The sequence below is a fragment of the Oratosquilla oratoria genome, chromosome 27, assembly GCF_046742065.1.
Source record: "Oratosquilla oratoria isolate Oo_2021 chromosome 27, ASM4674206v1, whole genome shotgun sequence".
Taxonomy (NCBI): domain Eukaryota; kingdom Metazoa; phylum Arthropoda; class Malacostraca; order Stomatopoda; family Squillidae; genus Oratosquilla; species Oratosquilla oratoria.
In genome coordinates this window covers 15,822,139-15,847,046 of record NC_134803.1, presented here as the reverse complement: position 1 = coordinate 15,847,046, position 24,908 = coordinate 15,822,139, and the positions used below count along the sequence as shown (strand labels likewise).

The 24,908-nt window shown below is 39.4% G+C and overlaps 1 protein-coding gene across 11 annotated transcripts in view; it reads left to right on the top strand.

Moving 5' to 3' along the window:
- Vps13 (vacuolar protein sorting 13C) overlaps window positions 1-24,239 on the top strand; it is a 1,483,510-nt gene extending 1,459,271 nt beyond the window's left edge. For all 11 annotated transcript variants that reach the window (XM_076210284.1, XM_076210280.1, XM_076210283.1 and 8 more), the window contains one exon: window positions 22,891-24,239. In XM_076210284.1, coding sequence (XP_076066399.1) covers window positions 22,891-22,941 — 51 coding nt within the window. In that variant the 3' untranslated portion in view covers window positions 22,942-24,239. The remainder of the gene's footprint in view (window positions 1-22,890) is intronic.
- The last annotated feature ends 669 nt before the right edge of the window (window positions 24,240-24,908 follow it).

Below are 24,908 nucleotides of genomic sequence, written 5' to 3'. Positions count from 1 at the left end.
TTTTAGTAACAAGTTACAAATCTAGTTTCACAACAGGTCTCCTATCCCTTGAGGACCGTCGCAAATTAGGAGACGGGGAAGATATACTATTAGGTTTGACATTTTCTTGTCTAGGTGGAGAAGGATGAGCTATCGTAGTTGCTTCTGAAATAGGAAGTTTTGCAGGGGAACTAATTGAAGTAGTCACTGGTGAACTTTGTTCAGGTGGAGGAGTAATTGTTCTAGTTATAATTTGGTCTTGATGCCTCTTTACTATCTTACCAGAAGGCACTGAACACTGATAGGACAAAGGACCAGTTTGTTTTACGACTGTGGAAGGGATCCACTTTGAACCATCAGGGACATAGTTGCAAATCATCACTGGTGATTCAGCTGAGAGGTGTATAGATCGAGGGGCATTAGTATGTTCTTTCTTTTGTGCTTGCTGTTTCTTAGATACTCTAGAAGACACACCATCTGCAGGCCATAAAAGGTCCAGACACGAGCAGAGGTGTCTGCCAAACATCAACTTAGCTGGTGAGACACCAGTCATAGAATGCGGAGTTAATCTATAATTAAATAGAAATCTATCTAGAGTATCCTGAATAGCTGACTTAGAGGTACGTATGGCCTTCTTGAGAGTTTGTACCATTTTCTCCGCCAAACCATTGGTAGAAGGTTTGTATACTGTTGTAGTGATGTGCCTAATACCTGAATTATTACAAAATTCTTTGAACTCCTGAGATATAAAACATGGACCATTGTCCGATACAATTGACACTGGAAGTCCAAATCTAGAAAAGGAGTGTCGCAAGCACTTGATAGTTTCCTTACTTGTAGTACCAGAAGTAGGATAGATGCCCACCCACTTCGAGTGAGTGTCCACCATTACTATAAAATAGCGACCATCTACAGGACCTGCATAGTCAACGTGAAGACGATGCCATGGGTGATCAGGCCATTCCCAAGGGTGTAGCTCTGCCTTAGAAGGCATAGTTCTGAGAGCTAAACACTCTTGACAAGAATTTGTCAATTCTTCTAAATCCTTATCCAAATTTGGCCACCACACATAGCTACGGGCAAGTTCCTTCATGCGTGATAAGCCTGAGTGACCCAGGTGAAGTTCTTCCATTAGCCTAGTTCTCAATTTTGGAGGAACAACCACACGAGAACCCCACAAAACACAACCATCTTAGATAGAAAGTTCATCCCTTCTTCTGATAATTGGAGTAAATTCCAAACTATTCAAAGTCTTGGTATTAGAAGGCCAACCTAATTCACAAAAGCGCATGACCTTCGATAGAGTAGGGTCTTTCCGAGTATGTTCTTTGATATCTCCACTACCTACGGGTGAAGATTCTAGAAAATGTACTAAGTTAGTCCAATCAGCAGGCACTGGAGTGGAATCTGTAGTAGACATCAAAGGAAGACGACTAAGTGCGTCAGCGGTACCAAGGAGTGCACCCGACTGATGACTTAATGTAAACTTATAAGCTTGGAGTAGCAATGACCAACGTTGGATTCGTCCTGAAGACATAGGGGGAATAATTTTATTAGGTGAAAAGATTCCGAACAAGGGTTTATGATCAGTAATAACATCAAAATTATTCTGACCCCACAAATAATTGTGAAATTTGCACAAAGCATAGACAATAGCTAGTGCCTCTTTCTCTAACTGAGCATAGTTTCGCTCTGAAGACGTTTTGACTGAGGATTAGCATAGGAAGAGAGTATTTGGTGAGGAATATATTGAGTTTAGGACAGGTAGAGGTTGTGTGGATCAGATTTTTTTAGTAAGGTAGATATGTGAGAAAGCTTTAGGAAAAGGTAAGGATGTTTTTTGGGCCTTTATGGATTTGAAAAGGCTTATGACAGGGTAGACAGGAAGGCACTATGGAAAGTATTGCAGATATATGGGATATGTCACAACTTTGCGTTGTGACACATTGCCTATTACTTCCCATCTTCTTTCATCTCTTTTCAGCCCTTTCGGTTCATTTCCTTCACTCTATGTAATCGCTGACTTTGCATGCTTCCCATTTTCTTTAGTCTCTTTTCAGCCCTTTCAGCTATTACTTTCCTTTGCTCAGTGGGACCACCAGAAGTCTTAAGGCCTCTAGTAACTACTACTTAATATTTTCCCTCCCCTTTCTCTCCAGCAGCTGTTGTGCAAATTTAGCAGTAGTTAGTTACAGTTGTTAAGATGATGAGAGCAGGTAAGGCACCTGGGTTGGATGGATGCCATGCTGAATGTCTGAAGAAAGGAGGTACAGTTATGGTGGACTGGCTGGTGAGGTTATTTAATGTTTGTTTAAGAGAAGGTAGAGTGCCAGAGGACTGGAGGAGTGCCTGTATAGTTCTGCTTTACAAGGGAAAGGGGGACAAGTGTGAGTGTAGTAGTTTCAGAGGGATCATCTTGTTGAGTGTAGTTGGGAAGGCTTAAGGGAGGATCTTGATTGAGAGGAATAGGAGAGGAAGAGAGGGAGTAATTGGTGAGGAACAGTGTGGTTTTAGGACAGGTAGAGGTTGTGTAGATCAGATTTTTGTGGTAATCCAGATACGTGAAAAAGATATAGGAAAAGGTAAGGATGTTTTTTGGGCTTTTATGGATCTGGAAAAGGCTTATGATAGGGTAGAGAGAAAGGCACTGTGGGAGGTACTGCAGATATATGGGATAGGAGGAAAGTTGTTTAGAGCAGTCAAGAGTTTTTACAAGAGCAGTAGAGCTTGTGTTAGGATTAGAAATGGAGAGAGTGAATGGTTTGAGGTAAAGGTGGGACTTTGTCAGCGATGTGTTATATCGCCCTGGTTGTTCAATCTATACATGGATGGGGTGGTGCGAGAGGTGAATGCAAGGGTAGTGGGTCAGGAGTTGGAGATGATTAAAGAAAATGGAGAAAAGTGGGAGGTGAGCCAGTTACTGTTTGCTGACAACACTGTGCTTGTAGCAGAATCAGAGGAGGGATTGAGGAAGTTAGTGACAGAGTTTGAGAAGGTGTGTGAAAGAAGTAAGCTGAAGATAAATGTGGGCAAAAGTTAGGTGGTGAGATGTACAAGGGGAGGGAGTGACAGCAGGCTGGAAGTGAGCATTAGGGGTGAAAGACTGGAGGAAGTGGATAGTTTTAGAAACTTGGGTGTGAATGTGGCAGGAAAGGGAGGAGTGGGGGTGGAGGTAGAATGTAAATTGAGAGAAGTTAGTAAATGCCTTGGTGGATTAAAACAGTTATATGCACCATGTCCTATACTGTTGGGTGGTAATGGACCTTTCAATTTTGTCTCTACAATTCCTATTATGTCCAGTTCTTTTTCCTTCAGAAAATCATTCAGTTCGTTCAAGCCTGTTATTAAGGCATCTTTTTTGTGTATAACACTTTTAATTTTCTGATACTTCCATCGTGTTTTCTGTTTCCCTTTCGTTTTTCTCTGCTATGAACCATTTCTTCACTTTCATATTCACTACTCTCCAATAGAATTTATCTTTTTCTGTCTCTGTTCTTTTCTCGTTTTTTTTCCTTAGCTTCTAGTCCTTTTGTTTTCTCATCCTCTCTTTCCTCTTTATTCATTTCTCTTTTTATCCATACCTGTTTAAATTGCTCACTGTCTGCTAGTTTCCCAGTTTTTGCTAAGATAGTCTCTGCTGTCATTTGTAACCTGAATTTAGCCTTAATTGGTCTGGTCTTATCAGTATTGTATTTCCTGAGCCTATACATTTCTATTTGTTTCCCTATTTCTGGTTCATCTTCTTGAACTACTTCTAATATACTATTTACTTTTTCCTTTTCCTCCTTTATTCTTGTAGTCCTATTTAGATTATACTTCTCTTCCATCCCTAATATGATTACACATTTCTTTTTATCTACTAAGTCTCTTACTACATTCTCCTCCTCTCTCATCACTTTAATAAATGTGCCCTCAGTTTGTTCCTTCATCTGTTGTTTCACTATATCTCTAAATTCAATTTTGTTATTCTCCTGAACCTTTTTCCAACCACTTCTTTTGTTATGGACTCTTTATTCCTCTTTAATTCCTCATTCTCTTCCTTTACTTCTCTTAACTGTCTTTTTAATTCTTCTACTTTAGTTAGATTTTGATTCTCTTTTCTTAGTTCTTCCAGTTTTCTTCATTAATTTTATTAGTTTCTCCTCTAGATTCTCTAGTAGGGGGAGGTTGTCCCCTCCACCCTCTCTAAATCCATAAAAGCAGTTATCATCTCTTTCCATTGAGCTGCTATTATCTATATTTCTGCTGTTCACACCTCTGCTTCCTTGTTGTTCGTCTGTATATTCTGCCCCCCATTTGTTTACACCTCTCATAAGATGCTGGGCCCATTCATCCCCTCCCTCATTTCCTTTTCCTCAGTAATCCCTCCCCTTCTCCTTTTTCTTCACCTTCCCACTACACCATGAGCTTTCCCCTTCCCTATTAATATAACACAATTACTTCCTTTTTGTTGTGATCCTCAAAATTTGCAGTTTTCTCTGGAGTCCAAACTTCGTTGTCACCTCTACCAACATGTGTATTTACCTAGTTGTATTTTATGGGAAGGGGAGCTATACTCGTGGTGTCCTGTCTTCATATCTCATTTTATCTAAACTATTTTTAAATTCATGTATTGTTTTTGCACACACCACTTTCTCATCTAACTTGTTCCAACTGTCTATTACTCTGTGAGGAAAGCTGTTCTTTTTCACATCTCTTCTATAGCTGTCTTTCTTGATTTTCTTTCCGTGCCCTCTTGTATTTCTGTCATCCCATTTTATCAGATTCTCTCTATCAATAATTTCTATGCTTTCATGATTCTGTAAATAGCTATCAAATCTCCTCTCTTCTTTGCTCTAGTGTCTGTAGTTCAAGTTTTGCTAGTCTCTCTTCATATGATAGTTTTGAGAGTGTTGGTGCCAATTTTGCAGAGCTGGGACTACCGATTGACATTCGGTAGTCGGTAGATCGGTACTACCGGCGGTAGATTTCTGCTACCGATACCGATCATTCGGTATTTTGAAGAAACTACCGAATACCGCTACCGATTGCACGATTGGTAGTCAATCGGTATCGGTAGATTGAAAAAGCGAGCGCGGGACTTTTTTGTTAAGACTTGTCACGTATTCCAAAGTGTCACGTGGTTTCTTTAGTGATGTGGTGGTGTCGCAGGAGGCAGCTGCTGATCAGGGTGGCGATCAGTACTTCTGCTATGATGACCTCTATGGGCCTTCTACTTCCACCACCCCAGCCAACAACTCCACGCTGGAGGAGGCCATCAACTGGGCCAGGGCCAGGGACCACGTTGTCAGGAAGGAGCAGTTTCCTGCCGGCCACCGCGACGCCTGGGTGAAGTTGTTTGTCAAATATAACACCTCCCTGCCCAGTTCCGCTGCCGCTGAGAGGTTGTTCAGCACCGCCGGCAACATCCTCCGCCCCAAGAGGTCCTCCCTGACTGCCAACAAATTTGAGCAGTTGGTGATGTTGAAGGGCAACAGCGAGAAGTTCAAGACCTTCCTCAAGGAGGACCTCAAGAAGGGCGCCGACACCGACCTGGAGTAGGAGGCTCAAGACTGCTTCAGTTGTAATTTTTTTGTGTTGGGAAGAAATTTATATTGAGATTCATTTTGTATAGTTTAATAAAATGTTTAAAAGTTAATGAATAATGCTGTATTGTCTAGTTTGTTTAAATTTAACTTTTTTCAGTTTGATGTTTATTTTTGGAGGGAGAAATTTATTTATTAAATAAGTTATGTATTTTTGAACTTAAATAAGGTATTAAAAGACTCTAATTTACTTCTATTCTTAAGTTAACCTAAATAAGAGAGAAATAACTTAAAAAGTGTGTTATGGGCCTTTAAAAGCATTTTTTATTATATATAGAGCTTTTTTCATCTACCGATACCGAATCTACCGAATACCGCCTTCAATCGGTAGATATCTGAAAATTTACCGATCTACCGATACCGATTGGACGCGGCTCGCTACCAACTACCGATACAGGTGGTAGATTTTTTCTACCGAATCCCAGCTCTGCAATTTTGTAATTGCTCTTTGTATTCTTTCAAGTTTTTTTATACATTATTTTGTACTTGGTGACCACATCGTTGCAGCATATTCCAATCTTGGTCTTATCAGAGTGATTAGAATTTTCTTCACCATTTCTTCATCTATGTATGTAAATGTCACTTTAATTGTTCTTATTAAATTATAAGTTTCTCCAAAAATCTTATTTATATGTTTCTCAGGTGACATATTATTCATAACAATGACTCCCAGGTCCTTCTCATTTTCTACTTTTTTTTATTCCTTCTCCCAATTTATATGATCCTGTTATTCTGTTTTTGCTTCTTCCAAATTCCATTATACTACACTTTTTAGTGTTGAACTCCATCTCCCACTTCCTACTCCATTCCCATACTTTATTTAGATCACTCTGTAGTGACTCACAATCTTCTTCCGACTTCACTTTTTTTTTAATAGTTTTGCATCTGCAAAGAAGCTCATATAACTTTCAATTTCTTCATCCATATCATTAATATATATAGCAAACATCATTGGGGCCAGAACTGTTCCTTGTAGAACACCGCTTATTAAGTCATCCCATTTTGAGTGTTTGTCTCTTATCACTACTCTCATTTTTCTTTCTTGCAAAAAGTCTTCCATCCATTTAAGCAGTTTGCCCTGTATTCCTCCTTCAGTTTCTAATTTCTTAAGCAACTTCTTATGTGGTACTTTGTCAAAAGCTTTTTTTAAGTCTAGAAATGCACAATCAGCCCATCCATCTCTTTCTTGTATTATATCTATTAGCCTTGAATAGAAACATATTAAATTAGTGACGCATGATCGTCCTTGTCTGAATCCAAATTGCCTTGGATTTAGCACGCTGTTTTTTTCTAAATATTTTACCCATTTACTTTTCATCATTCTTTCACAAATTTTTGCTATTGTACTTGTTAGAGAGTCTGGTCTATAGTTGGTAGGGTCTTCTTTATTACCTCCTTTACATATAGGTACTATATTTGCTTATTTCCAATCTTCTGGAACTTTTCCTTCTTTCAAGGAACTATTTATTATGCTATGTATTTTGTCTGGATTTTGTGTGGATTTAGGACAGGTAAAGGTTGTGTAGATCAGATCTTTGTGGTAAGACAGATATGTGAGAAAGCTATAGGAAAGGGGAAGGATGTTTTTTGGGCCTTTATGGATCTGGAAAAGGCTTACAACAGGGTAGACAGAAAGGCACTGTGGGAGGTTATGCGGATACACGGGATAGGAGGAAAGCTTCTCGGAGAGTAGTAGAGCTTGTGTCAGGATTAGAAATGGAGAGAGTGAGTGGTTTGAGGTAAAGGTGGGACTTCGTCAAGGATGCGTTATGTCACCCTGGCTGTCCAACTTATACATGGATGGGGTAGTGCGAGAGGTAAATGCAAGGGTAGTGGGTCAGGGATTGGAGATGGTTAAAGAAAATGGAGAAAAATGGGAGGTGGGCCAGCTGTTGTTTGCGGACGACACTGCGCTTGTGGCAGGATCGGAGGAGGGATTGAGGAAGTTGGTGACAGAGTTTGGGAGAGTGTGTGATAGAAGAAAGCTGAAGATTAATGTGGGTAAAAGTAAGGTGATGAGATGTACAAGGGGTGAAATTGGCAGTAATCTGGAAGTGAGCATTAAGGGAGAGCAACTGGAGGAAGTGGATAGTTTTAGATACTTGGGTGCAAATGTGGCAGGAAAGGGTGGAGTGAAGGTGGAGGTAGAATGTAGATTGAGAGAAACGAGTAAATGCCTTGGTGGATTAAAGAGTGTAATGAAGAATAGAAATTTGGGAATGGATGCTAAGAGGAGACTGTATGAAGGAGTGATTGTGCCAAACGCACTGTATGGAGCAGAAACATGGAACATAAGAGAGGAAGAGAGAAGGAGCTTGAATGTGTTTGAGATGAAGTGTCTGAGAAGTATGATAGGGGGTACTAGGCTAGATAGAGTGAGAAATGAGGAGGTGAGGAGGAGAACAGGGGTGGAAAGGGAGCTGGGAGATAGGGTTGATGAGTATTGGGATGGTTTGGACACATGGAAAGAATGAGTGAAGAAAGACTAGTAAAGGAGGTATGGAAGGCAGATGTGGAGGGAGTGAACATGAGGGGACGTCCTAGGATGAGATGGATGGATGGGGTGAAGGGGGCTTTGGGGAAGAGGGGAATGTCTGTTGAGGAAGGATGGGAGAGGACAGAAGACAGGGGTGAATGGAGAATGGTTGTATATGGAAGATGTTGTGATGCATGAGGTGGGTTTTTGCTGAGCTTTTCGTAAGTTTCTGAGTCATTTAACAAATCAGAAACTTACGAAAAAGCTCAGCAAAAACCCCCTGAAGACCTCAGCCGCTGAATTCAATAAACAAGTTCGCAATATTTCAGCGGACATTTGCATTAACAACCTGAAGGTTACAAACCCCAAGCTCCTCTACTTTTATGGTCTTCCGAAGGTTCATAAAGTAGACATTCCTTTGAGGCCCATTATTTCTAATCGAGGCTCCTGTACAAGCAAACTTTCTAAATGGCTCTCAGACCTTTTGTCACCTTTTGGTGGCCAATTTTCCAACTCTCACATCAAAAACTCCTCAGATTTCATTTAAAAAATTAAGGATGTTAACATACAGGATGCCAGGCTACTCAATCTTGATATAACTTCTCTTTTTACTAACATTAACGTTGATGATGTTCTTTCCTTTTTAGAAACCAGGCTGCAACCGTTCCAGGACAATTTCCCCCTTCCAGTCAACAAAATCATTGATCTGGTTCGCCTTTGTGTTTCATCCAATGTGTTTTCTTTCCAGGACCAGTTTTTTAACAGAAATTCGGTTGCAGCATGGGTTCTAATTCATCTCCTGTTTTGGCCAACTTGTACATGGAGTACTTCGAATGCACCTTGTTACCCGCCATCAAACCACCTGAGATGATTTGGTTCCGTTACGTGGATGACATTTTCTCAGCATGGGATGATAGGTGGGGTGCGTACGGGGAATTTCTTGACAAGTTGAACCATTTATCCCCAAACATCAAATTCAAGACAGAATGGGAAGAATGTCATCAGATCCCTTTCCTAGACATTTTAATTAGAAGGATTGAAGGAGAATTATATTTTACAGTCTATAGAAAACCCACCCATTCAAGTAGTTATCTTCACTTTTTTAGCAACCATCCCGACAAAGTCAAGAAGAGCGTTGCCTCCGGCCTTTTCTTGAGAGCTTTTAGGATTTGCAGTCCTAGATTCTTGGGCCGGGAAATCAACCTCATCAAAAGGCAACTTTTGAATTTGGCATACCCGTCCTGGTTCTTGGATCAAGCCCTCAGCAAGGCTAGAGCCAGCTAGGCCACTTTAAAAATTCAGTTCCCACCACACAACCCTCTTTCAAAGATGTTTTAAAAATTCCATATTGTAACTCCATCAGTTCTTCTTTTAAATTAATTCCCAACAAGCGTCTCACAGTTGCCTATCATTATCCCAACACGGTTCACAAACAAATTGTTAATGTTCATCAAAGGTTGAAGGGAAATGAGTCCCCAGGAGTGTATAGCCTTCCTTGTAAAGATTGTGATTTGATGTACCTTGGTCAAACCGGAAGGGATCTTAACACCAGGTTAATGGAGCACAAAAGATCCATCAGGTATGCCCAAGAAAATTCCGCGGTGTTCCAACACGTCAGTACCAAAAATCACAGTCTTGACTGGGACAAGGCCAAAATTCTGTTCAAGTCCAACTGTAGTTTTAGAAGAAAAATTGTTGAATCAGCCTTAATCGAAGAATGTCCGAACTTGAACATCTCCAAAGGTCAATGGTCCCCGGACATTATTTCATGGCTAGCTGTGAGCCGCTTGGTGAAGAATTATCACCCTCCTGACTCTTCCCTCCCTTTCCCATGACCTCACACCTCCACCCACACTTCCCCTCACCTCTGACTCCGCCCTGCGAGACGGGTCATCCTGTTTTTTTTAACTCTGCGTGTTCCCCTCCTTCACATATCTCTTTGTAATTATGTCTCTGCAAATTCTTGTAATCTGTACTTTCCTGAAAAGGGCTATAGCTATTAGCTGAAATATAGAAGTTACACATTCTTCTAAAGTTTCCTTTTTATTCCGACTGTGGATTCTTCATGAATATATATATATATATATATATATATATATATATATATATATATATATATATATAATATATGTAATATATATATATATAATATATGTAATATATATATATATATATATATGATGAAGGTGGAAAAAGAAGTCACAGATCTAGTTCTGAGTTTCTGAGTTTATTCCTGACCAGTTTTGCTCTATGGTTCAGGAGATTAAGACCTAGTTAAGGTGGCCTGTATTGGTGCTTGGTTCTCAAGGTACTTTCTAATGTGATTCTTTATTAGGTATATTTATTACCCAAAATCTCATCCAACAAAACTAGGAAAGGGATTGGAGGTTAAGTTGTAGGAACAGTTCAAAAGACGTAAAGATTTTTAATGGTAGGTAAACTGAAATGAGAAGATGTAATAGAAATGAAATTTAGAAATTAAATAAATTTCAGTAGGAGAGAAAGTAAATGCAGATGTTTGTGCATGTATTCATGTTTCTTGCTTGTGATGTGTTTGTGTGTGTGTCATTTACCTAGTTGTATTTTGCGGGAAGGAGAGCTATGCTTTTGGTGTCCCGCCTTTGTATTTTGCAGTGTCTAATTTGCTCTTAACCACTTCACTATGGGACTTAAATCTCGCGGGCAGCAGCCAATGCCAGCCGTACGACGTGTCGTAATAATACTCATAAAATAGAGTCACGGCTTATATCGATCGTTCTCTCTTTCACCCGTGAGTTTTGAAAACCACAGAGAATGGGATTAAGAGCAGATTAGAGAGAATGTAAAAACACAGGGGCGACTACAATAAATATAATCAAGACGCCGATATGGCAGCGTCGTGAATCCACTTGCTCCTCATGACGCCTACGTGTGCGGCACCGTATGGAAGGGGTTAAACTTGTGAATGGTTTTTGTGCACACTATTTCATTGTCCACTTTGTTCCAAGTGTCTACCACTCTATGTGGAAAACTGTTTTTCTTCAGATCTCTTCTGTAGCAATGTTTTTAGATTTTCTTTCCATGTCCTCTTGTGTTTCTCCTGTCCCAGTTTAACAAGTCCTCTCTATTGAGTATCTCTGTGCCTTTCATGATTCTGTAGATGGTCAGTAGGTCACCTTTCTCTCTTCTTTGCTCCAGAGTCGGTAACTCCAGTTTAGCCAATCTCTCCTTATATGACAAGTTTGCAAGTGTAGGTGCCATTTTTGTGGCTGCTCTCTGGATTCTTTCTATTTTCATTATATTGTTTTTGGTATTGAGTGACCACAATGTTGCCACATATTCTAGTCTAGGCCTTATCAGTGTGACCAATATTTTTTTAATAATTTCTTCGTCCAAATATGTAAATGCCATTTTATTGATCTTAGCAAGTTGTAGGATTCTCCAACAATTTTGTTTATCTGTTTATCATAGGACAAGTTGTTTGAGATAATTACACCCAAATCTTTTTCAGATCTCTCCTTCTTTACCTCCTTGGTTCTGATTTTATATTGTCCTGATATTCTATTTTTGCATTTTCCAAACTCCATTATGCTACACTTGTTAACCCCTTGAGCACCGGATGTGTGTTTTGTGACACCTGTGTGTCACGGCTGAGTGCACCCGCCAGGAACCGAGCGTGCTCCCCGTGATACGCACGTGTCATAGTTATAAGCTTTGTGTATTGAGGGCTCTCAAGGCCTCGGTTTCTGGGTTATTTCTACCCACATGGTGGCAAGTGTCTGTGTTTACAAACATAAGGCTCCAGCCATTCGTGGGATGGTTTGAAACGTTTGTTTACGTAAGGTTGACGGGTCGGTAAAGAAGGGGTTAATATTGAAGTCCACTTCCCATTTCTGACTCCAGTTCCATACCTTATTCAGGTCTTCCTGAAGTGATTCACAATCCTTTTCAGTTTTTACTTTCCTTAAGAGTTTGGCATCATCTGCAAAGAAGCTCATGTAACATCTCACATCATCATCCATGTCATTCACATAAATAGCAAATATTATTGGAGCCAATACAGATCCTTGCGGTACCCCACTGATCACCTCTTTCCAACCTGAATATTTTTCTCTGAGCACTTCTCTCATCTTTCTACCAATCAGGAAGTCCTCCATCCATTGTAGTAGGTTCCCTTGTATCCCTCCTATATGTTCGAGTTTCTTTAATAATTTTTTGTGTGGTACTTTGTCAAAAGCTTTTTGTAAGTCCAGGAAGGCACAATCAGCCCATCCATTCCTTTCTTGCACTATGTCTATTAATCTTGAGTAGAAACATATTAAGTTTGTGGTATGTGAATTTCCTTGTCTAAACCCAAATTATCTTGGGTTTATTACATTGTTGTCTTCCAGATGTTTTACCCATCTATTCATGATGATTTTCTCACAAATTTTGGCTATAGTGCTTGTTAGTGAGACTGGCCTGTAGTTAGTTGGTTCTTCCTTGTTTCCTCCTTTCTATATTGGTACAATGTTGGCATTTTTCCGGTCTTTTGGTATTTTTTCTTTTTTAAGTGAGCAATTTATTATGTTATGTATTTTATCCATTAGTTCTTCTTTGCATTCTTTTAGAATCCAATTTGCAATTCCATCCAGGCCATGTGATTTCCTGACGTCAAGGTTTGATAGATGTTCTGATATTTCTTTTTGTGTTATTGTTAGCTTGCTCATGGGGGGAGATCACCTTTCATTACCTTCGTCCCAATATTGTGCTCTCTCTCTAGTGAAGACAGATGACTTTGGCCATTTCTAATTCTTCTGTGTATTCTATATTCCATTGGCGTAGTTTCACCATTTCCTGTTTGTTTTTAAGTTTACCATTCACGTATTGATAGAATAGCTTGGGTTGCTCTTTGCATTTATCTATAATATCCTTTTCATGGTTCCTTTTTTCTTCTCTTCTCACTTTAACATACTCATTTCTATAGTTTATATAAACTTGCCATTTTCCAGTTTTTTTTTATATTTTCTCCATCTTTTCCAAGCTCTGTCTCTTCTATCTTTTGCCTCACTGCATCTTTTGTCAAACCAGCATGTACACCCTCTCTAGCTTCTGTCTTGGTATGTGCCTATTCACCCCTTCATTGTAATTATCCATCAAAATATCCCATTTCTCTTCCACTTTTGTCTCTTCCATGTAAACTTTTTCCCAGTTTGCATTCTGGAAGAATTTCATTTAGTTTTGCATAGTCCTTTTTGTTGTACATCAATCTCCCTTTCATATGCTTTTCATTTCTCTCCATGTATATTTCTTCCTTTAGTTCAGTCTCAATGAGTATATGATCACTCTTTCCAATTGGTGTCTTGTATTGGATTTTATCCACAATTTCAGGTTCTGTTGTGAATATCAAATCTAGTTTTGAAGGCTCCTCGTTATTTCTGTATCTGGTGTTTTCACTGACCAATGAGTCATTGTATATTCCATGGTCATGTCCAGTAGTACATTACCACAAGTCTTCTCCTCTCACTGTGATGTTTTCCCAACAAATTTCTTTGCAATTGAAGTCCCCCATAATTACCAGCTTACCCCCATCCATTAGTATCTCATTTAATGATTGCCTTGTATCTTCTAGCATTTTCATATGCTTGTTCTCTTTCCAAGCATTCATTTTTGGGGGCACATAAGTCACCACAAACTTTCTACTTTTCATGTTCTTGTCTTCAAATTTTATCATGATCAGTTCTATATTACCTTTGCCCTCTGCAATTTTTGTCACATTCAAGTTTTTCTTGGCCAAGAACATGATTCCTCCTCCCTGTTTCTTGTCTCTGTTTTTAATCCGGTAATTGTATAGTCCATGTCCAACATCGATGGATGGTATTTCACCCTTTAGTCTCCACAATTCCCATTATGTCATTAAGTTCATTCAGTCCTGAAATTGATCCGTTGATGTTGGTATAGGCCACTGTAAATTTTCTTCTTTCTCCATTTTTGTTTTCTGTCTTTGGTTCACCCATTCTGATGTACCATTTCCTCAGTCTCATGTCGATTACTCTCTAATAGAATTCCTTGCTTTTGGTCTCCATTCTCTTCACATTTTTTCCTTTGCTTTATCTCTTAGTGTCTTTTCTTTATCTAATTCCTCAATACTCATTTCTCTTTTTATCCATATCTTATTGAACTTTTCACTCCTTGCCAAGTTACCTACTTTTTCAAATATGTTATCTACTACCATTTGTGATCTTAATTTTATCTTTATGGGTCAATTTCTATCCTTAGAATAGTGACCAACCCTATATGCATTGTCTACATCTTTCCTTGCATCTTGGTCTCCATCATCCTGAATTTCTTTTAGGATTTCTATTGCTGGCTCTTTGTCTTCTTTTGCTCTCATGTACCTTGCCAGACCATGTTTTTCTTTTAGTCCATATACCATATACTGTATGTTATAACATATGAGTCATAGCCTGTCCTTTGCCAATGAAAAAGACTTCCTGAAGTAGCAGAGCTGTTTTGCCAGCAAGAGGAAGATGAGCATGACTGAATTGTGTTCTCCCCAACCCCCCAACCCCCCCAACCACTAAGTTGGCAAACGTTTTCATGTGTTTTTGTCCATATGTACAAGAAAGATCTGGGGCAATGAGTATGGCTATGTAGTATACAGGAAGAGATTTGCTTATGGAGTCCTCAACATTTCTCCAGTTGCCATGCATACATACACCAAAGGCTCCTTCCCCACATACTCCACTCCCATCCACCCCCCTCCCTCCCTCATATCTTGGCTCCTCCTGGGTGACAGGTCATCCCTGCATCTCGCCCACTGGCCTGGTCAGAAGCAGTGTTGCAAGACAAAGCACATCCACAGCAAGGCCGCTTCATTAAATCGGCGACCCCCCTCTCTTTGTCCCCTCATGCAGAAAAGAAGATGGGGAGAAGTCCCTTCGGGCTGCATCAAATAATTTTTACACACTCCCTCACTCCCAATCCCCCACCCATTCCTCCTTATGCATGACAGCGTCATCCATACACAACCATTCTCCATTCACCCCTATCTTCTGTCCTTTCCCGTCCTTCCTCAACAGACATTCCCCTCTTTCCCAATGCCCCTATTACCCCATCCATCTATCTCATCCTTGGTCACCCCCTCATGTTCACTCATTCCACCTCTGCCTTCTATACATCTTTTACTAATCTTTCTTCACTCACTCTTTCCATGTGTCCAAACTATCCTAATACTCATTCATAAACCCTATCTCCTGTTATGGACGGGCTGGTTATGTGAAGAGACGTTACGTATAACGGATAAGTGTTTAAGAACCAGCTCACTTCTAGAAGCCATGGTAGGACTGAATTATCTGGTCAGGGCCTAGATAATTCGTAAGACTAGAAGTAAAGTAACAAAGAAGATTCCAGAAAAGGAATATTAATCTAGTGGTAAAACTAGTAAACGAAATTATTAATCATCATCATCATCATATACCAAGGCTTTTTCCCCCTTCCAAGGGAGGTAGCCAAAAAGGGAAAGGCATAAAAACACTCCCACCCATTTCATCCCTAAATACACTCCACACCCCTCCCACCCTCCCTCTCATCTGAGCACCTCCTGGATGACGGGTCATCCCTGCACCCTGCCCACCGCCCTGGGTCAGAAGCAGTGTCGCAAGACACAGCACATCCACAGCAAGGCCGCTTCATTTAATCGGCGACCCCCCCCTCTCCGTCCCCCCTTGCATATAAGGAGAGGACGGGGAGAAATCCCTTCGGGCTGCGTCAAAATTTACTCACACATACTACCCCACCCCCCCGCCCATTCCTCCTCATGCAATCACAACATCATCCATATACAACCATTCTCCACTCACCTCTGTCTTCCGTCCTCTCCCTTCCTTCCTCAACAGACATTCCCCTCTTCCCCAAAGCCCCCTTCACCCCATCCATCCACCTCATCCTAGGACGTCCCCTCATGTTCACACCCTCCACATCTGCCTTTCATACCTCTTTTACTAGTCTTTCTTCACTCATTCTTTCCATGTTTCCAAACCATCCTAATATTCTTTCATCAACCCTATCTCCCAAATCCTTTTTCACCCCTGTTCTCCTCCTCACTTCCTCATTTCTCATTCTATCCAGCCTAGTAACCCCCACCATACTTCTCAGACACCTCATCTCAAACACATTCAAACTCCTTCTCTCTTCTTCTCTTATGTTCCACGTTTCTGCCCCATACAGTGCTGTTGGCACAATCACTCCTTCATACAGTCTCCTCTTCGCATCCATTCCCAAATGTCTATTCCTCATTACACTCTTTAATCCACCAAGGCATTTACTCGCTTCTCTCAATCTACATTCTACCTCCACCTTCACTCCACCTTTTCCTGCTACACTTGCACCCAAGTATCTAAAACTATCCACTTCCTCCAGTCGCTCTCCCTTAATGTTCACTTCCAGTCTACTGCCACTTTCACCCCTTGTACATCTCATCACCTTACTTTTACCCACATTTATCTTTAGCTTTCTTCTATCACATACTCTCCCAAACTCTGCCACCAGCTTCCTCAATCCCTCTTCTGACCCTGCCACAAGCGCAGTGTCGTCCGCAAACAACAGCTGGCTCACCTCCCACTTTTCTCCATTTTCTTTAACCATCTCCAACCCCTGACCCACCACCCTAGCATTCACCTCTCGCACCACCCCATCCATGTATAAGTTGAACAGCCAGGGCGACATAACGCATCCTTGACGAAGTCCCACCTTTACTTCAAACCACTCACTCTCTCCATTTCTAATCCTGACACAAGCTCTACTACTCTCATAAAAACTCTTGACAGCTCCCAAAAGCTTTCCTTGTATCCCATAAATCTGCACAACCTCCCACAGCGCCTCTCTGTCCACCCTATCATAAGCCTTTTCCAGATCCATAAAAGCCCAAAAAGCATCCTTCCCCTTTCCTATCGCTTTCTCACATATCTGTCTTACCACAAAGATCTGATCTACACAACCTCTACCTGTCCTAAATCCACACTGTTCCTCACCAATTACTCCTTCTGTTCCTCTCCTAATCCTCTCAAATAAGATCCTCCCATAAGCCTTCCCTACTACACTTAACAGGCTCCCTCTGAAACTACTACATTCACACTTGTCCCCTTTTCTCTTGTAAAGAGGAACTATACAGGCACTTCTCCAGTCCTCCAGTACTCTACCCTCTCTCCAGCTGTAAAAAAGCTGTAATAAGCAAAACGTCGTACAAATAAAGGCTCCGTCCTCATATGGTGTTTATCTCGCCAAAACATTAAATAACCTCACCAACCAGTCCACCATCACTGAACCTCCCTTTTTCAGACATTCTGCATGGCATCCATCCAGACCAGGTGCCTTACCTGCTTTCATCATCTTTACAACTGCCTTCACCTCATCCTTCCTTATTTCTCCTCCATTCTCCTCATTCATCACTCTCATTTTCTTCGCATTTCCCACTGCAGCTATCTTTCCTTCCCTATCCTCCTTCACATTTAGCAACTCCCTAAAATATTCTGCCCATCTTCCCCTTACTGCCATCTCTTCCATTATCATCTCTTCATCTGTACCTTTTACCTTTTCTTCCCTACTTGATTCGCCTCCTCTTCCTCTCTTAATTTCTTTCCAAAACATCTTTTTATTACTTTCAAAATTTTCTGTCATACTCCTACCCCATTTCACATCTGCTCTCCTCTTTGCCTCCTTTACCTTTTGCTTTACTTCTCTTTTCTTTTCTTTGTACGTCTCATATGACTCCCCCGTCCTCTTTTGTAACCAATCTGTGAATGCTTGCTTCTTTTCTTCTACAACCTTCTTTGTTTCCTCATCCCACCATTCACTACCCTTTCTTCTATTTCCCCCTGTCCTTCTTGTTCCACACACCATCCTTGCACACTTTAAGACTCCCTCCTTGAACCATCCCCATTCCTCCTCCACACCCATCTCTGCTCCATCCTTTACTCCCTCCCACTCCTCCTTCAGCTTCTTTTCGTACTCCTTCTCCTTTTCCTTTTCATTCAAGGAGTTCACTCTAAGAACCTCCCTACCTTTTGTCCCTTTCCTCTTTCTCCATCTATCCTCCACTCTCAGCTTACCTTCCACCAAAAAATGATCTGATATTCCCCCACCCTCTCCCCTTAGCACATGTACATCCTTAACTCTTCCTATCATAATCCTATTTACCACTACATAATCCATTAGCGCTCTATCTACCACCCTTCCCTCCACCACCCTCTCCCATGTGTACCTATGCTTGACTTTCTTCCAAAACACTGTATTTGCTATCATCAACTCTCTTTCTAGACACATTTCCACCATCAACTCTCCACTACGATTCTTTCCTGGAACTCCACACTTCCCAACCACTCCATCGATTGGACCATTTCCCACCCTAGCATTAAGGTCTCCCAGTACTATTACATTGACATTTCTTCCTAAACCCTCTATGAAATTATTAATAACATGAAATTATTTACAGGCAATAATAAACACAAGAGAATGGGCAGTTGGGTCAATGGAACCGTTACACGAATACAAGAATATGGAAAGTATCGTTCAAATACGAAGCACAAGATACGTATACAATATGGTACTAAGTACAAAGAGGTCAGGAACATATGTATCAAAATAAGAAATAAGTACAATTACAAGTATAATGCAATGCAAATGTATATAAGACAAGTAATGGAGGCAAAAAGGGGTGATCACTTCACACGAATCGTCTCGCGAGTCCAACCTACGAGAAGTCTTATCAAGAGAGCAAATTGCGAGAAATGACAAGGTGTGAGTGGTTTTCACAGCTTATATACCCACAGACCGGAAGTGGGATACTTCCAGTGAAGGGTGCGGGTGAGTGCAGAGGAGGGGGGAGAGTAATTTGTCACACGCCAGCTTGGATAGTTTTACGACCCTCGGCTCGCTTGAACAATCTACTTATTTAGTAACTGCCAAATCTGTTCGCTCTGAATTACCATAGGGACAAACAGCAAGGGCTGAACTTTTTCGGATTACTTCGCTTGTCTGTTTGTTCTACTTACATCAAGAGTGCGCACATAATTTCCGCACGTAGGCAAGATTACATACAGTGGACAGGCGTTACTACTTACATTGTTACAATACATACATAGACAAGAAATGAACATTTTTATACATAATACAAAGAACACACAATTATATGACATAATAATTACATATATGACGTAATATCTAATATTACGTTACACTCCCAACTCCATTTCCACCCCTTTCCTCCTCACCTCCTCATTTTTCACTCTATCCAGTCTAGTAACTCCTATCATACTTCTCAGGCACCTCATCTCCAACACGATAAAAGTCGAAGGCAAGAATATGAAAAGTAGAAAGTTTGTGGTGACTTATGTGCCTCCAAAAACAAGCGCTTGGAAAGAAATTGAACATAAAAAAATGCTAGATGACACAAGAAAATCACTCAATGAGATACTAATGGGTAAGGGTAATCTGGTAGTTATGGGGGACTTCAATTGCAAAGAAATTTGTTGGGACAGCATGACAGTGCAAGGAGGAGATGACTCGTGGGGCAATGTACTGCTAGATATGACCATGGAGTACACAATGACCCAATGGGTCCATGAAAACACAAGGTACAGAAATAATGAAGAGCCATCGAAACTAGATCTAATATTTACAACAGAGCCTGAAATAGTGCATAAAGTCCAGTATGAGACACCAATTGGAAAGAGTGACCATGTACTCATCGAAACTATACTAAAGGAAGAAATAGACATAGAGAGGAACGAAAAGCATAGGAAAGGAAGACTGAGGTACAACAAAACAGACTTTACAAAACTAAAGACATTCTTCCGGAATGCAAACTGGGAAATATTTTACAGGGAAGAAACAGCAGTGGAAGAGAAATGGAATATATTGATGGAAAACTACAATGAAGGGGTAAACAGGCATGTACCAAGACAAAAGCGAGAGAGAGAGTACATTAAATGTTGGTTCAACAAAAGATGCAGTGAGGCAAAAGACAGAAGGGACAAAGCTTGGAAAAAGTGGAGAAAAGACAAAAAACAAAGCAAATGGCAAATTTATGTTAACTATAGAAATGAGTATGTTAATGTGAGAAGAGAGGAGAAAAGGAACCATGAGAAGGATATTATAGACAAATGCAAAGAGCAACCCAAACTATTCTATCGGTATGTGAATGGTAAACTTAAAAACAAACAGGAATTGGTGAAACTATGCCAAGGAAACATAGAATACACAGAAGATTTAGAGATGGCCGAAGTCATGAACAATCACTTTAAATCTGTTTTCACCAGAGAGAAAATACCGAATTGTGACATAGACAAAAACAAGAAATCTCCCCTCATGAATGAGTTTACAGCATCACTAAAGGAAATATCAGAACATTTATCAAGGCTGGATGTCAGAAAATCACATGGCCCGGACGGTATTGCAAATTGGATTCTAAAGGAGTGCAAAGAAGAACTAACAGACAAAATACACATCTTAATAAACAGCTCACTCAAAGAAGGAAAGATACCCGAGGACTGGAAAAACGCTAACATTGTACCAATACACAAAGGAGGAAACAAAGAAGAACCCACCAACTATAGGCCAGTATCACTAACAAGCACCATTGCCAAAATTTGTGAGAAAATAATCAAGAATAGATGGGTAAAACATCTGGAAGACAATGACATATTAAACCCAAGACAATTCGGATTCAGACAAGGAAGATCATGCTCCACAAACTTAATATGCTTTTACTCAAGACTAATAGACATAGTGCAAGAAAGAAATGGATGGGCTGATTGTGCATTCCTAGACTTGCAAAAAGCCTTTGACAAAGTACCACACAGAAAACTACTAAAAAAAACTGGAACACATAGGAGGAATACAGGGAAACCTACTAAAATGGATAGAGGACTTTCTGACTGGTAGAAAGATGAGAGTAGTGCTCAGAGAAAAATATTCAGACTGGAAAGAGGTGATCAGTGGAGTACCGCAAGGATCTGTGCTGGCACCAATAATGTTTGCTATCTATATGAATGACATGGATGAGGACGTGAACTGCTACATGAGCTTCTTTGCCGATGACGCCAAACTGCTAAGGAAAATAGAAACTGATGAGGACTGTGAAGCACTGCAAGAAGACCTAAATAGGGTATGGAACTGGAGTCAGAAATGGGAAGTGGACTTTAATACTAAGAAGTGTAGCATAATGGAGTTTGGAAAAAGCAAAAACAGAATATCAGGAAAATATACAATTGGAACCAAAGAAGTAAAGAAAGTAGGATCCGAAAAAGATTTGGGAGTAATTATCACGAACGACTTGTCCTATGATATACAGATTAACAAAATTGTCGGGGAGACTTACAATTTGCTAAGATCAATAAAAGTGGCGTTTACATACTTGGACGAAGACATGATGAAAAAAATATTGGTTACATTGATAAGGCCTAGATTAGAGTATGCAGCGACATTGTGGTCCCCCAGTACCAAAAAGAATATAAAGAAAATAGAAAGAATCCAAAGAGCAGCTACAAAAATGGCACCTGCACTTGCAAACCTATCATACAAAGAGAGATTGGCTAAACTGGAGTTACCGACACTGGAGCAAAGAAGAGAGAGAGGTGACCTATTGACCATCTACAGAATCATGAAAGGCACAGAGGTACTCGATAGTGAGAACTTACTTAACTGGGACAAAAGAAACACAAGAGGACATGGAAAGAAAATAAAAAAAACATAGCTATAGAAGAGAACTGAAGAAAAACAGTTTTCCTCATAGAGTTTTGGACACTTGGAACAAACTGGACAATGAAATAGTATGCGCAAAAAACATTCATGAGTTTAAAAACAAACTAGACACTGCAAGATACAAAGGCGGGACAACACGAGCATAGCTCCCCTTCCCGCAAAATACAACTAGGTAAATACAACTAGGTAAAATACAACACGAGCATAGCTCCCCTTCCCGTAAAATACAACTAGCTAAATACAATGGTGAAGAAAATTCTAATCACTCTGATAAGACCAAGATTGGAATATGCAGCAACGATATGGTCACCAAGTACAAAAAAATGTATAAAAAAAATTGAAAGAATACAAAGAGCAATTACAAAATTGGCACCAACACTCTCAAAACTATCATATGAAGAGAGACTAGCAAAACTTGAACTACAGACACTAGAGCAAAGAAGAGAGAGAGGAGATTTGATAGCTATTTACAGAATCATGAAAGGCATAGAAATTATTGATCGAGAGAATCTGATAAAATGGGATGATAGAAATACAAGAGGACACGGAAAGAAAATCAAGAAAGACAGCTATAGAAGAGATGTGAAAAAGAACAGCTTTCCTCACAGAGTAATAGACAGTTGGAACAAGTTAGATGAGAAAGTGGTGTGTGCAAAAACAATACATAAATTTAAAAATAGCTTAGATAAAATGAGATATGAAGACGGAACACCACAAGCATAGTTCCCCTTCCCGTAAAATACAACTAGGTAAATACATTAAAACCTTGTTTTAAATTCATGTATGGTTCCAGCTTAGGCCATATCATCTTGGCTATTATAGAAGCCTATGCATCTGTGGGGAATTTGTTTCACATACAATCCGTATAGTCTTTTTGAACTTGTTCGCTTGACCTTGTGATGTTGTATCCCAAGTTATAGATTTTTATCTTTCAGTTTTGTTCACCCCTTTCATTGATCTGAATACTGCAATCAAGTCCCCTCTTTCTCTTCCATCCATAGCAGTGGCAACATTGAGTGTTTCTAGTCCTTACCCATTAGACTTGTCTGCAAACCTGTGCCCTCATTTTATTGAGGTTACTGTTTCTTAATTGTTTCATTAACCTAAAAAAAAATTCTTCTTTTTTCACAGATAATGATTGAGCGGATAATTGAGAGCTACACACGGGCAGGACAGCTATAACTCATGCTATGGAGTTCCTAGTTTTGCTAAAGTGTCTTTGTGTAGATAAGCACTTAGTGTGAAGGCATAATTCAATTATCTAATGTTTGATTGCAGTGACCTAAAAGTGATCTATGCATAACCTTCCAGTATAATTGAACATGTTTTACAACCAGTGAAGCTTGACTTGAAATCAAATTCAGAATGCATCAACTCATCTTTCCATAAAGGACCTTTATTTACAATTCCATATAATGTGGTGGTTCTTCCTCTAAGAAAATGGAGAAAACTCTTACACTTGATAAATGTTGATATATTTTCTCTATTTTTCATTTTAATATAGGATGATTTTTTTTTTTTTTTTTGTAGTTGATTATTTACACAAAAGATTTTAAGCTAGGAAAATATACTTTTTGTTACCAAGGATTAAGATTTGTAATACTTATATAGTTTTCTTTTATGATATGGAACAGACTGGAGTTTTGTTCAATAGAGTTAATAAGCGTATGTGTTTATTAATAAATAGTTAGCCTGTTTACTTTTTGGAGAACTTTATTTCTGTAGCTCTTTATTGTGGTATTCATATTGATATAAGCTTTATAGATTAAGGTTTTTAGTTTGTGAGAAAAATGGGAATATGTTATTTGGTCAAGTGGACCAGACTTGTTTACACATGAGCACACAATGATATGGAATCAATGAAACTTACAGATTTTGTAATTTGTGTTATTTTTTTCTTTTGGTTTGAAGGTAGTGGACAACTTTTTATCTCGTTGAGTGCAACTCTTTATCATGTGCAAATTTTGTAATGAAGAGCATAATTTGTTTTCTCGTAGTCTTATAGTCATGACTAAGTATTTGTCAATACCTCTCCATTTGTTAACTGCCCTCCAAGTGGGATAAATATACTTTTTATATTATAAGGGACAACCATACATGTTGACCTAAATTTTCCTTATTATTTGCTAAGAATTTTTATATACATGTTACCCTTCAGTAGAATTTGGATGAGGTGGCTGATGTTAAGTATTGTTTATTAGCTGTTTCTGTCTGTGGGGTAGAATTCTACTTTCATGTTGGTGCTAATCATAGGAACCAATATGAAGTTAATTATTGCAACTGGTTTGAATGCTATGTGAAATTCTTTTAAAGGGAAAATCTAGATATACCCTGAATAAATTTGTGTTGGAGGCATCCTGCTGATAGTAATAAGCATGTTATATAGAAGTGAAAATTTATATGATATAAACTAATACAGAATATATGAGCCATCTAATGCAAGAATATGGCAGACATGAAATAAAACTACAGTACATGTACTCAAGGTTTTCATAATGTTGAATCCCCTAACTTGGTAATTTTTCAAGGTAAGTCAAATTATTTTATGGCAGAGTAGAGGAATCCAACATATCTGGTTGAATTAAAATTACTTGTGTTGAGTTTTCAGTAATGATGGTGAATAGATATGGGGAAAAAGAGGGAAACACACCGATAAGCTTCCTCCTACTGTATTCCACTCCAAGTTACAATAACAACAATAGTTCCAATAGTGACTGCTAAGTGGCCAGATGCACTAGCATTGAACAAAAGAAATGAGATACACAGCACAATAAGATGAATGAACATATCCAATACCTAAAAAGTCAAAACTGGTTCCCATCCAAATACAAACTCAATTGTCAGCCTAACTTTTTATTCTAAGCTTAAGTTTATATCTCAACACCCCCCCCCCCCTCAAACTTAAGTTGCATTTCCTCAGATCAGACCAAATTTTGTTAATTTCTTCTTGGAAAGAGGCTTGATGAATGAATTGGCAATATTTTCATCCAAAACTTTTATGATGAACAGGTTCTTTGCTAATGCTATAGTACCAATGTTATCTTTATGCAAAACTACTATATCTCTTTCATAATTTGTCATATCTTAATACAATTGTCTTAGGAAATATGGTTCTTGTATAGCAAAGGTCATTGCCACATATTCTACTT